General features: G+C 41.3%; 1 protein-coding gene across 1 annotated transcript in view; it reads left to right on the top strand.

Moving 5' to 3' along the window:
• The window catches only part of IMPG1 (interphotoreceptor matrix proteoglycan 1), a gene marked incomplete at both ends in the record, with an annotated part of 111,692 nt that overhangs the window by 85,196 nt on the left and 12,578 nt on the right, over nucleotides 1-13,918 (top strand). Inside the window, 3 exon segments of the mRNA XM_084258648.1 lie at nucleotides 1,229-1,422; nucleotides 3,743-3,903; nucleotides 3,905-3,960. Coding sequence (XP_084114774.1) covers nucleotides 1,229-1,422; nucleotides 3,743-3,903; nucleotides 3,905-3,960 — 411 coding nt within the window.

Consider the following 13,918-nt stretch of genomic DNA (forward strand, 5'->3'; position numbering starts at 1 on the left):
TTTAATAACCCACCAATCTCTTTATCTGAAAGTTTCATATAACCACTTTCTTAGTTCATAACTATTTATTGAATTCAATTTTGCACCAAGAAGGGAGTGGACTTCAGTAGTTCAATATGTACTTACCACAAAAAATCAAGCAAAGTGATAGTAGAAATTATCATGGTATAATCATATAAAAGTGACAAAACCTTTAAATTTTATCAAGCATTTAGCAAGTTGTATGATCAATATAAAATTCAAATTATAAGTGTCACCTTTATTCTTCAACATTGTTTTGCAAATTGCCATGATATTCTGTCACATTATTCAATTTTGGAAAGGCATAATTTCAACTATCAGTGGTGAAACTATCAAAATGTGATAACTGGGATCACAAAAAATTCAATTGCATAAAATGCTGGCTTGCGTGATTGGAAGATGAATAAAATTTCTGGGTCAAAATTACCCAACTAATTTGCTGGGAGTTCCAGGTGAGCATATGGGATCCAAACCTATTCTAATGCCATCTGTGGCTTGGCCCACCTATGACCAGGTCAGTTTTACCACTTGATAACAGGTGTATTGAGTTTTATTCTGCGGTAATTTCAGAAATTCAAGGGCACTAGGTTTAATATCATGGGTAAGCAGCTTGATGAAGGTGTAGGCTAACTCATGTTCTTTTAGTCTCATCTCTCCAGAAGTATTGAGCCAGAGAAGATGGATACAGAAACCCACCTTCTGTTTTCCTATGGACACACAGATGCTTACTCTTTCTGTACCAATTTCTTATTTTTTAAAGTACAACATTAAAATAATCAATGCAAAATTATTTTTATTGTATAACTCCTTTTTTTATGCTTTCTATTCTTTGGGGAAATGATAGGACAAAATGAATTGGTCTCAGGAGATGACTCCTCAGACAGTACTTGAACTCCACCTGCTATGGCCCCCACTGTCCTCTCAGAAACTCTGCCTTTCTTTACTTTATTGAGTGTTTTGCCTGTGACTGATCAAAGTGCCACAGATAAAATGTCCACTGACCAGACAATGCTAATCTCAGGACTAAACATCCTGACTGATGATTATTTTGCCATCAGTTAGTCAGCTCCAGAAATATCACATTCATCTACAGCTACAGAAGATAGCAGGTTAAGTACAGGAAGTTAAGATATAGATGGGATGGATCTACCTAATACTCCTGTCTCCTCCGAGATACCAGGACTCCGTGGGTATGATTCCATTCCAGATCCTTTCTTGGCAAACACCACTCCTGTCCCCACTTTACAGTATGTGACCACTAGTTCTATGACCATGGCCTCCAAGGGCCAAGAGCTGGTGGTGCTCTTCAGTCTGCATGTAGCTAACATACCCTTCTCCAACAACTTGTTCTACAAGAGCTCTCTGGTGTACCAAGATCTGGAGCTACGATTCATACAGCTGGAGAGTAGGCACTGTGTATAATTCATTGTGTGTCTCCTGTTTTTCATTGTTACTTTCTAATAAAATCACTGACTCTCTCAAGCAATGCAGATCAGAAGAGCTATTGCTGAAGGCATTCATCTAGAGTGTTGAGATGGATTCAGATCCAATAGGCAAGTGAGTTCAATAGTGGACACAAGAGGCAAATACTGGGAACAAACTTATCCTTTAGATCTTTTCATTATAATTTTCCCTAATTTAGTTTTTTCAGGAATGATGCATAGTCACACAAGTACTGAACTTGGAATTTAAAAGAATATAAGCAAGCGTTTCCTAAATTATATTGCCCCAGGCTGTTTTCCAATCACCTAAAAAAATAATACAACTAGAATGGTCCAGCACAGATGAGGCTTAGAGTTCAAGTTGTAAGGACTCTTTTTATTTAAAAGCTAAATGGCTTATCACTGATCTCTAACAAAATAAGCAGACGGTCATGATGGTATATATGTTTTTATAATAAAACATCCCCTGAACTCACATGTGTTGTGTTTCTATATGTACAAAAGGAAATAAACATATAATACTGAACTATGTGATACATCTCTATAGTCATGTACAATTAAAGTCAAGTACACAATGCATATCACATAGATTGCAGAATTTCTGAAAATAATGAAAATAATTTGTAAGCTTCATATGGGTTTAATCATCATGCAAATTAAAATCACATAAAAGCCAATTTTTAAGTGTACTTTAAAGGAATACTATGTGTAATTTCCCCCACCTTCATAATAAGAGGAGTAGATATTGGGACACAGTATAAATTAGGGCACATGCTAAGCTGCCATAATGAAGAGATCAAGACTACAGTAATTTAAATATGATAGAAGTGTATTTCTCTTTCACTTGGTGGATTCCACAGTTCTGCTGACAATGTCATCCAGGGACCAACATTCCTTTCATCTTATAAGTCTGCCAACTGCAAACGTGTTTCTTCATTCACACAGTCAAAGCTGGGTTACTGGTACATCCATGTTTCCATTTGTGAGACAGGGAAAGAGAGGAAGCCCAGAGCAAGCAGTTTCCATTTGAGAGAACTAATCATGTAGCCTCTTGCAAGGAAGGCTTGAAAATGTGGTCTCTATGTAGCCTTTTTCCCATGAAGAAGAGGAGAATGGATTTGGAAAGACAGCTGTCAGCACATTAAGTAAAGACAAGAAATTCCCACCACAGGTCAAAGCAATGCTAAAACACAAAGAAAGAGGCCAATGTAAGTAGGACAAATCAAGAAAGACCAGATTAAGAAGTTCTACACATTGTAGAAACTTTCATTTTATTTTCCTAATTACATTGGGAGGAGAGTCAGAAGGTGGAGGTTTCAAATCAAAATACTGCTGCAGTGGGGCCAAAGACAGAGAAGGTCAGGGTCAAGCCTGCCTGTGCAGGACATTGTAACATGCATGTGTGTCCTCTCTGGGTTCAGAGGTGCAGGATCATGGATGAGGGGCTCACTTTTAGGGCCAGGAACAAGGCAAATATTGTAGAGTTTCAAATATTTTGAAAATATCTCTCAAGAATGATTGTAGCTCAGAGACAGCCTTGGGGACCTGAAGCCCATTACTCTGGGGCATACTTTTGATATTAAGAAATTAGTTTGGACAGCGTTCTTAAGGAACTCCTGTTTCTTCTTCCCTACCATTTCAGATACAGGCACTGACGTCCAATTCAGTGGTTTAGTAGCTTGATGAAGGTCACGCAGCTAGTTAGGAGGAGTTCCAGAACTGACACCCGTCTCCTGACTGTCAGGCGCCCACTCTTTCCAGTGTACTGCATTTTCTTCAACCATGAAACATGCCGTGCATAGACAGACAAGCTGATGCTTAAGCTGTTGTATATTTCAATGGGTCATTTTCAAATTGATGGGCTTCAAATAGATGTTCCATTTACATGCAGGTAGGTCAGTCTGCTCCTGAGCTGTGCTTGAACTTGTTTTTATTTACTTGAATTTTATTTCAATAACTGAACTTGGCATTCCCACTTTGCTGATAGCTTTGGCCTGGATTTTTTTTTAATCCTCTGTCCTTACAATTCATCATGAAGAAAATCACTGCCCATTCATCTCAATACACAGAGAGAAAGGTGGAAATGTGGGCAATAATTACTGCAAATAGATCATTAAATAGTGGTGTCTGATTTCAGTTTAAATCCAAACACAAAAACAAAAATAATAAAAAAGGAACTGAAATTTATGCTTCAGATAATGAAAAGTGAGTCTAAACAGAATTAGCAGCAGCTGAGCATTTAGAACTCAGTTAAGAGTAAACCATCTTTTATTTTGCAGCTGGTTCTATATCTACAATCCAATCTTACAGGAGTTAAGCAACTTGAAATACTCAGCTTCAGAAATAGGAGTGTGATTGTGAATAACAAAATGAGGTTTGCTAGGTTGGTGCCATATAACCTCACCAAGGTTGTGCATGGTGTCTTGGAAGATTTTTGTTCTGTGCAGCCCAAAACTTGATCTGGAAATTGACAGCTACTCTCTCAACATTGAACCAAGTTAAAAAAAAAAAAATCCAGGGCCTCCCCTGGTGGTGCAGTGGTTGAGCGCTGGGCTGCAAAGCTGCCCGCAGCCTCTGCAGTGCTGGTTCGAACCCCGGCCACCAGCGAGGGTCCCACATGGTGCACAGACCTCTCCTGCCGTGCCCGCTGCTCCCCTCAGCAGTGTATTTCGTCAGTCTGCCTGTTCTGCTGCCCACTCTGGCTCTAGTGAATTCTCTCACCCTCCCGCGCTTCTGACTGTACCCAGTGCTTGTATAAATAAATAAAAATAAAAATCTAAAAAAAAATCCAAAATGGAAAACTGTGGTAGTTTTGGTCTCTGTTTGTTTGAGCATGCAGTTCAATTTTGAGGTCACAAAAATCAAATTAAAATCACACAAAATAGGGGCCTTCCTAGTAGCACAAAGGGTTAAGTCTCAGCACCATAAAGCTATCACCACTGCTGCATGAATTCAATCCCCCACTGGGAAGCTAACCCACATGGCACAGCAGACCTCTCTTGTCTCGCCCATTTCTCCCTTCAGCAGTGTATTTCAGTGGACCTACCTGTTCTGCTCCCCACTCTGTATCTGGTGAATCCTCTCACTCCCCCACATCTCTGGTCTACACCCAGCTCTTGCTGCATAAATAAATAAATCTTTTTTAAAAAACCACACAAAATAAAAGTTATCCATCATCTTATTAGAAGAGATCTTAAAACATGCAGTTTAAAGTCTCCCTACATTAAAAAGCAAATAAACTCATTTCTTCACAATCTGAGAACTTAATTTCCACTCAAAACAAAACTTTTGCCAAGCTTAAGAGATTTTGTTTTGAATGTAGCCCACAGCCAACCTAATTTACCTTCTGCTAGAAGTCAAAAGCATTTTCTCAGTGAACTGCAACAACGCAGGGTATTCCTACCTGTGAGAACTTCCAGTCCCGGTGAACTATCAGAATCACCTCTTCAGGACACAATTCAAGATAAAACTGATACAGCATCCTGAGGAGAGAAAAATAATCATTAGACCAAGATTCAAGCTAAGAAAAAAGCAATTTCACCATCACCAAAATAAAGAGGAAAAAAATACACCTCCCATTTGTATATGTGCAGATTAAAACAAATAAAAGTTGGATGTGAAGAAAATGCTTAAACATATGGAGGTTTAACCCAAAGCTACATAACAGAGAGCAAACATTTGTTCTGATAATAAAGCACAGTGTTTGTGCCATTCAACCAGCGATGCTCAAATTAGAACGTTTTCCACCATTAGTTTCAAAATTCTGTTTTCTAACCAATTGAAGTAAGTCTTTCAATTCCCTGGAGTGCAAGGGTGGGAGGAGGCTCCAAATTCACTCCCAATGCCACCTTCTGGCAGGTTCAAAACAAAGCTTCCTAATTGGTTATGAATTAGTGAGGTGAATCTTTACCATCCTCTCTGGCTTTCTGTGGACTAACAATGAAGGCAGAGGGAAAAAGGCCTTGGGCAAAATGCAAACAAAAAGGCTCAGTTGGGAGACATTTATCTTCGACAGAGCAGAACTTTGAGCAACTTTAAGAAAATTGCCTCCTACCTTAGTAAACAGGATCTTTAAAAAGACAGAGCACCCTCGGGCGCTAAGCCTGAGCGTGCTTACCTCAGAACAGGGCCACTAAGTAAGCCCTCTGGACTCCCCAGGAAATCAAAGACCCGCCTAAGTGCTTGTAAACCCTCTTCCTCCTGAAGACTAGGAACCCTGATTTGAGAAGGAATGAAGAAGTCGCTGCCAGTTAAAAGACCAAGTTCTTCAGTCAGCTGAAAAGGACTTAGGGAGAAACTGGGAAACCATAATGGAGGTGTTTTTCCAAAACCCTCTCTTTCTTCCCCTTCCTCCCTTGGGGACCTGATGTTCTATTTAGAGAACCATCCAACTATATAAACTATATAAACACTCCACGTAAGTGCTGCTAGGTAGTACCTTAAAAACACGGCAGAAGCTAGTAGTGCATTGCCAGGATGCATGAGGAAGCCGGGTGAAGTCAGAAGGAAGCACAGCATACCAAAGGCCTTGGAGGGCCATGGTCCTGAATGTGAACCCTGTGTGCTGACAGTAACATTCGATTTCCACAACTGTAAAATAAAAATAGGAAGAGTTGTAAGGATTAACTAAAAGACTTTCAAAATTAGGTATCTTTAGTGACTTCTAGTCAATGGGCAATGTAGAAATGTGAATTCAGGACACCTCCCATTTCCCTCAAACAGAAAAAATCAGGTGTTTTTCGGTATGTTGTTTCTCTGTAACTCAGTGTCCCAAGCTTGTAGCCTAACTTGGTCCCTTCCTCTGCCTTGGTTCACCATGAGCCAGGGCTCAGTGACTTATTCCATAGAAGCTCACTCTGATACCAAAGGCCCGCCTCGGTTTCCCCCAGCCAATAAAAAGAAACAGTTTCAGGAGAAGGAAAGCAGTTTAATTTGTGGACAAACTGAGGAGGGCAGCAGACTTGTGTCTGAAAGACCACCATCCTGCTCTTTGGCAGAGGGCAGGGTTATTTATACAAAAGAGTAAATAAAAGGATGGATGGGGGAGATGGGCAAGGGTCTGCATGGCCTTTTTTTTTTTTTTTTAAAGATTTATTTATACAAGCACTGGGTACAGTCAGAAGCGCAGGAGGGTGAGAGAATTCACCAGAGCCAGAGCAGGGAGCAGAGCAGGCAGAAGGACCAAAGTACATTGCTGAGGGGAGCAGCGGGAGGCAGGAGAGGTCTGCGCACCATGTGGGACCCTCCCCCGGCGGCCGGGCAGCAGCTGGGTATCGAACCGGCGCTACAAAGGCTGCTGGCAGCTTCGCAACCCAGTGCTCAACTACTGCACCACTGAGGAGGCCTTTTTGTGCAGGCATTTGGAGATTGGCAAGAGTCAGCACAAGCTCAGCTTTGTTAACCCCCTGGTGTTTAATTTCCATATTATCATCTAAGAAATCCTCTTTTTTTCCCCTCCGAATGCAGAAAGACAGACTTGTTAAGTGCGAGAGATAAGAATGTTTATCTGGTGAGGCAGAGAGATAGGTCCTTTTGTCACTGTATCAACTCCATTTTGAAGTAGATTCTCCACACAGGTTTCTAGAACCTGTCTGTATGTTCACACCCACTAAGAACTGTAGATGTTAAGATAGAGGGACTAGTTAGTAACAGCAAATACAAAGGGAAAGAAGCAGCTGCAAAATGAGAAAACAGATTTTGTAAATAAGTTCAAACGCATGCTTGTGAACAGGCCTTACACATGTCCAATGACTGTCAAAATAAAGAGCATTCTAAAATTTTTTTAATTTAAATATATTTACAGCACTTAGTATGCATTTGACATACTATAGTTTCCTAAAAAATAAGGTTAGTAGTAACTATTATAACATCATCTCTATTAACATGACGAATAATGTGTGAGCTGCATATTGCCAATGAGGACAATAAAAGGTGCATGACAAGGTCTTTGCATGGAGGTTGGAATGGAATGATTTTCACTACTTTCCTGTGAACACTTCTGTTATTTAGCTCTCCCTCTAAGCCAACCGCAGTAGCAATGAGCTGGTGTTAACATTCGTTTCAGTCCCTGCTGGAGCCAAATTTATGCTGAGCTATCCAAGAAATGCCTCCAGGTTGCTTAGTGCTCTGTGAGGCAGTGTGACCAACAAAAAGAGAAGGCCAGAGTGTGCTGGACAAGCTGGCAAATTACCTTATTTCTTACAAGATACTTGGAGAGCGAGAACAATCTAAATTTTTAATACATTGAAAACTGACAGAATGAATGAATGAGAGAGGTCTTCCAAGAAATGGCTGTCATGAGCCAGCTAGGACCTGAATAATGCCTGCATGAAAGGCTTTGAGAACAGCAGAATTAGACAGCATGATATGGCTTTTCTAAAAGTTAAAAATAAATGACAATGAACTTTATGAATTCCTCTATATAAATCAAAATGGATAAATTCAATATCCCAAAGGTCTTCTATTTATAGTAAGATGTCACTGTGCCAACCTGTCCACAAAATGTTTCATCCAGTCAGCAGGGAGGAGGATTCCTAGCAGAATTCCTGCTTAAAACTGCCCAATGAAGAGAGAAAAGTTGAGGTCAAGTTGTAAAGGTCAGGGGAACCTGGGGAACCTTTGGGTAAGGAACAAATCTTTTCAGCACCAGAGCTGAAAAGTCAGGACACCATGTGGGTGCCAGTGCTAGCGGTGGGCAGTGGGGACTGCAAAGGAGAGGCAGGTGACCACCCGGGAACCAGCAAGTAGTGGGCAGGGACCCCCTCAGACACAGACTCACAAACACCCCCACCTTCATTCACATGCCTCTTCTCGGTTCACAGCTTGTTGGAATCCAGGAGGAGACAGCCCCAAACCTAAAACATTCACAACCACTGCTTTCAAACAGAGTTCATTCACTTCATACTTCTGCAAATATCTTATAAAACTTGTTGAATCTCAAATGCTAAATACTGTTCTTAAAAAAAAACTGCATAGTTACAGTAACATCTTTCTAACATCAGTTCTCCTGCACAATTGTGGTTTGGGGAAATATTCACAAAATTAATATGTTGATTATAGAAGAAACAGGCATCTATGTTTTAAAACAAAATAAGGGAAAATATGCCAACAATTTTTCAATAGTTTCCTTGCTTTCTTTACCCTTTTTAAATCTAGCAATATGACAGCTATTTTGCTCCTAGATTTTCAGTGTGACTGACTGATCCAGATTTTCTCCTTTTGGAGGTGTATTTGACTGCAAGCTGTCATGGTGATTGACAAGATAACTGATTAAAATGTCCTCCTAGTAAAACCAACCAGTGCAACCAACTGCTCATGCTGCCTCTCAGGTCCCTAGACCCCGAATGAAGATTATTACTTCAGGTTCCTGGAGAACAAGGCTATGAATTCCAATTCCACAGGCCTGGCTCCTTCGCTGGCATGGTCTTTTCGAGTGTCAAAGGCTTAGGCTGATGCACAGCAGTGCCTATCCCTCAGCTTGTAATATAAGATATTTGAGGGGCCTTCCTGGTGGCACAAGGGGTTGGGCACTGCACCATGAAGAAATCCACAGCCTCTGCAGAACGAATTCGATCTCTGGCTGGCCAGGAGCAACCCACATGGCGCAGCAGCTCTCTCCTGACTCTCCTGCTGCTCCCCTCAGCAGTGTATTTCGTCAGTCTGCCCGTTCTGTTCCCTGCTCTGTCTCTGGTGAATCTTCTCACCCCCCGCATCTCTGGTCTGTACACAAGCTCTGGTATGCATAAATAAATCTTAAAAATAAAAAGTATTTGAGGGGGGTTGACAATTAAGATTCTAAATAATACCAGAAGACCATTTTAGCAAATATAAGAAACCTCCCAGATTCCAGCTTGATCTTGCAAACATTTGCTTGAACTCATTGGTGTGGCCCAATCTTTTGAGAAAACGCTCCTTGAAAAAGAATTAAAAGGGGAAATCTTTAGACTGAAAAAGGGCAAATTTTGGAAATACCATGTCAGCAATAAATGCTTTTACTATGGGAGAAAGTCCCAAGTTCTATTCTTGGGAAATGGAGAGGACATGCTGTAGTTTTAACGTTTTGCCAACCAGGATGGTCAAATAGAAAAAAACTGAATTACTTGGTATCTTACCTCTTTGTCCTTCACCTTCCACCTTCTGGAGAGAGGTAGATTAGAATTTGGGCTATGAGTTTCCTGGAGGGTCTTCTGCCCCAGGTTCAGTGCTCCCCCAGCATGGATGTTGCTGGACCTACCCACCCACAATCCTTAGGATAACCCTTAAAAGGGGAAAAACATAGTTATACAGACAGATAGTGAATACATATCAACTTTTTTTTTCAACTCTTTAACAAGGGAATTTTTTTAATTGATAATAAATAAATAAATAAATAAATTTATTTAATGAATTTATTTATTTATTTATTTTATAAATAAAAATTTATTTATAATTTATTTATTTATAAATATATAAATTTATTTATATATTTAAAAAAATTTAAATTTAAAAAATTATATATTTAAAAAATTATTTATTTATAAATATATAAATTATAATTTATATATTTATATGTTTATTTATTTATTTATTTGATGAATTTATTTATTTATTTATTTATTTATGCATACAAGAACTGGGGTATAGGCCAGAGGTGTGGAGGGTGAGAGGATTCACCAGAGACAGAGTGGGGAGCAGAACAGGCAGACTGATTGAAATACACTGCTGAGGGGAACAGCGGACAAGGCAGGAGAGGTCTCCTGAGCCATGTGGGTTGCTCCCTGTCCAGCTGGGGATCGAAATTGTGGATAGCTTTATATCGGTGCACTTAACCCCTTGCACCACCAGGGAGGCCCCAAGGGAATCATTTTTATGACAAATGTGACTTAAAGAGGTTATCAAAACATATTTCATATAGCCACACACCACAGGAGAATGATGGACTAGATTAAGTAAACACAAAACAGAAGCAATCATTATGAAGTCTTTTTTTTTTTTTTTTTGGAGTTGCTGGGTTCAGAGATTGGGGTCCTTGGGGGTCCATTCTGGGAAAAGTTTCACCAGAGCTCCCCTTTCAGCAGCACTAGCAAGTTTCCCAGGTAAGTTTCCCCATGACACAGAAACAAAAGTTATATCCAAAAAGGCAGGTTTATTATAAAAGAGAAGTATAAAGGACACTTGCATAGATACAAGCAGGCAGAAAGAGCTGCCCCAAAAAGAACAGGTTTGCTAAGAGAGAGGCCTGCATGATCACAGGCAGGTGACCTTGAGGAGATCTGCCTCTGCTGAGGGAGGTCAGAGAAAAGAAGCCCCGCATGGTACAGGTCACAGGCAGGCAGGAAGGCTGCTGCCCTGCGGAGGGAGAGGATTAGCTAAAAGAAGTACCTGCAAAGGCACAGGCGGGTGGAAGGACTGCTGCCCCGTGCCAACGCAGAGATTGCACTGATAAAGTCTTCTTCTCCTTAGGAGGGGCTCTTTCCTTTGTGAAGTGGTCTTTTTGCTATTGATTTTGGAGACCTATGTAGAATTTCAAAGGGACTGAAGATTCTACAATTGCCCTCAACCTCCATGTCTTTACCTCAGGTCTGCGCCCTAGGACACTAACAGCATCTCACACTTTGCTTGGGTCTGTTCCTTGGTGCCTAACGATTTTTAGTTCCTATAGGTGGTTTAATGACTATGTTAATCACTTCTACCTCCACCTCCGGCTCCCAGCATTGTGTGAACCAAGTTTCTGGTCTTGTGGTGCTGCCTTTCCAACTTTTCTATCCTTTTACCCCCCATCAATTGCATCTCATCCATTCTCTATACATTAGCATCTAACTTAAAGAGTTGCCTTAATCAACAGTAATGGTAAATCAAACAAAGTTACTATCTTCTAGAGGTCAGAAACATTTTTCTTAAAGGACCAGATAGTAACTATTTTAGGTTTTGCAGACCAAAACATAAAATTGAGGATATGCAGATGCTTATGTAATCACTTAAAAATATAAAATCATTCTTATCTTGCATGCTGTAAACATTCAGGTGGCTGGCCAGATTGGCCCAGAGGTGATTGCTGTTTACTAGGTTAGTGCCTACCATCAAATTGAAGGTAATGCGGTCAGTTTTTATCCTTATTTCCATATGTTGGCTAGTTTTTCTTAAACCATCCAAGATATCACAGTCCCTTACTCCCTCTGACTCACATCTTTGCTGTTACAGAAAAGTTAGACAATTAAATGATAATACAGTCATGGATCACTGCTCATTCATACATTCAGTGAGCACTTAAGGATTAGCTGCCAGAGGTCAGGCAATATTATATAATAGGTACCACATCCAAAGGTAAATCAAGCCCATTTCTGCCTAAGAGAAAGAAGTTAAGTGCCTAACAAGAAAAAGGGAAACATTTATAAAAAAGCTATTATAGTGTCTGTGTAGAGGCAGGATGGCCACAGGGCAGGATCTCTATGACTGGGCAGAGGAGCGACGGGTGAAGGAGAGTCCTGGAGCCCTTGGTGGCTTTTGCAGGCTTTATTGGGATTTTACCGGGTACATGGCAGGCAGGGGTGCTGGGGGGCCGGGAGGCTGACAGGCCTCCCAGCCCCCAGCAAGGCATCACTCTCTCTGTGCTCTCCGTGTTCTCTCGCGGTCTCATTCTCTTTCTTTCGCTCTGCTGGTGGTTCTGTTCTGCTGTTCTGCTCTCTCTTTTTATTTATTTATACAAGCACTGGGTACAGTCAGAAGCGTGGGAGGGTGAGAGAATTCACCAGAGCCAGAGCGGGGAACAGAACAGGCAGACAAAAGAAATACGGACTGCTGAGGGGAGCAGCGGGCGGCAGGAAAGGTCTGCGCGCCATGTGGGACCCTCGCCGGCGGGCGGGGGTCGAACCGGCGCTGCAGAGGCTGCAGGCAGCTTCGTAGCCCAGCGCTCAACTGCTGCTCCACGAGGGGAGGCCCTCTCGGCTCTCTTTTGCACTCGTCTCGCTCTGCTGTTCTGCCAGCATCCCTGTGATGCCGTCCTTATAAGCCCTGTCTCTCAGCCCAGATGTATCCCATCTACGTATGCCCACACCCTGCTCCAGGTGCCCATCATCAGGCATGCATTCAGGATAACAGGGATCCATCAGCCATCCTAATGGCAGTAGGGTAGAAAAGCCTGATACTTTTATTTACCCTACAGTGTGCTAACAAGCATAACCAGGATATGAACTAAAATGGTCTGAAGCACAGGGAGAGGGCAGTTAATGCTCTGGAGTGAGTGGCTGTCATGCCAGGCTCCCAGGATAGATGGCGATGTTGGGCTGAGCCTTGGTGTCTACAACTGGTGGGTCCAAGCACAGAAAGGAATGGAGGGGCTTTTCTAGAAAGGGTTGGAGAAAATGCAGATATTTCTGAGATTGTCAGGTTACTTCAGTTATTCCTTTATACTGGCAGCTTAGAATACAAAAAGTTGGCTTCTCAGAGCAGGCACTTGGCTTGGAAGCCCGGCAGTCAGCTCATTTAAAGCCAGGCTGCCTGAGAGCCCCTGTCAGTCTATTTGCTCCACTTTGGTGTCCTATTTTTCTTTTTTTTTAATTGACTATGGTCTTTTAAAGTTAAGCTTTAATAAATTTTGTAAAACTCAGAAAGTCTCAAGTAAGTACTAAAGAATCCTTAAATTATTCTCGATTAAAAATAAAAACATAACATTTTATTTTTCATAATACTGCAAATGTGGAACATACAAGTAACTACAAAGGGCATGTAGATTATTTTTTAATTTAAATGCAAAGATTAATATCTTAAGGCTATAAAAATACTCCAAACATTTTTTGCAGGTTAACCAGTTTTGAGGAAATGGGTATGAGGTGGGTTGATCTATAGCCTGTGAAGTAGGGCAAGGCTGGGGCTGAAAGTATGCTTTTGGTTGAAGTCACAGAATGTTGAGGGGAAAGGATGTCCTGAACAAACTCCACAAACAGGTTTTATGGGCCCCACCCCCACTCCAGACCAAAGAGATCCTAGACACCAAGAACTACAAATCCCATAATGTCATCACCACTGAAGGGAGGATTGCTGGGAACTAAGGGTGGAGTTAAGCAGCCAGGTTTGGTATAAAACCAGACATGTGGGCCTTGGGGTCTCTTGGTTTTTCGCCAGCTCTCAGCATGCTATTGGGGTTCCAGCTCAGTGGACCTGGTAGGATACATTCACGAATTTCTCTCCCTTTCTTTCTCCCTGACTTATTCATTTCTTCATTTCTCCTTCTTTTGTTAATAAACCCTTTATTAACCTTTTTGTGAGGGCCTGCAGTTGAGTTTTATTATAAGTCCCTTTTAAGCGCATGGGAGAGGACCCACAGTTAGGCAACCCATTTCATATGGGGGTTGCCCTATAACAAGAACAGGTTAAAAATGACACAAGCAATATGTAGGATGGGTGGGGATGGTAACGGGGCTCAGAAGAGCTAACACTTACTGGAAAACAGAAGGACTGCCCATGAAGGGAGCCAAGAG

Source organism: Talpa europaea, assembly GCF_964194135.1.
Source record: "Talpa europaea genome assembly, chromosome: 2".
In the NCBI taxonomy this organism is placed as follows: domain Eukaryota; kingdom Metazoa; phylum Chordata; class Mammalia; order Eulipotyphla; family Talpidae; genus Talpa; species Talpa europaea.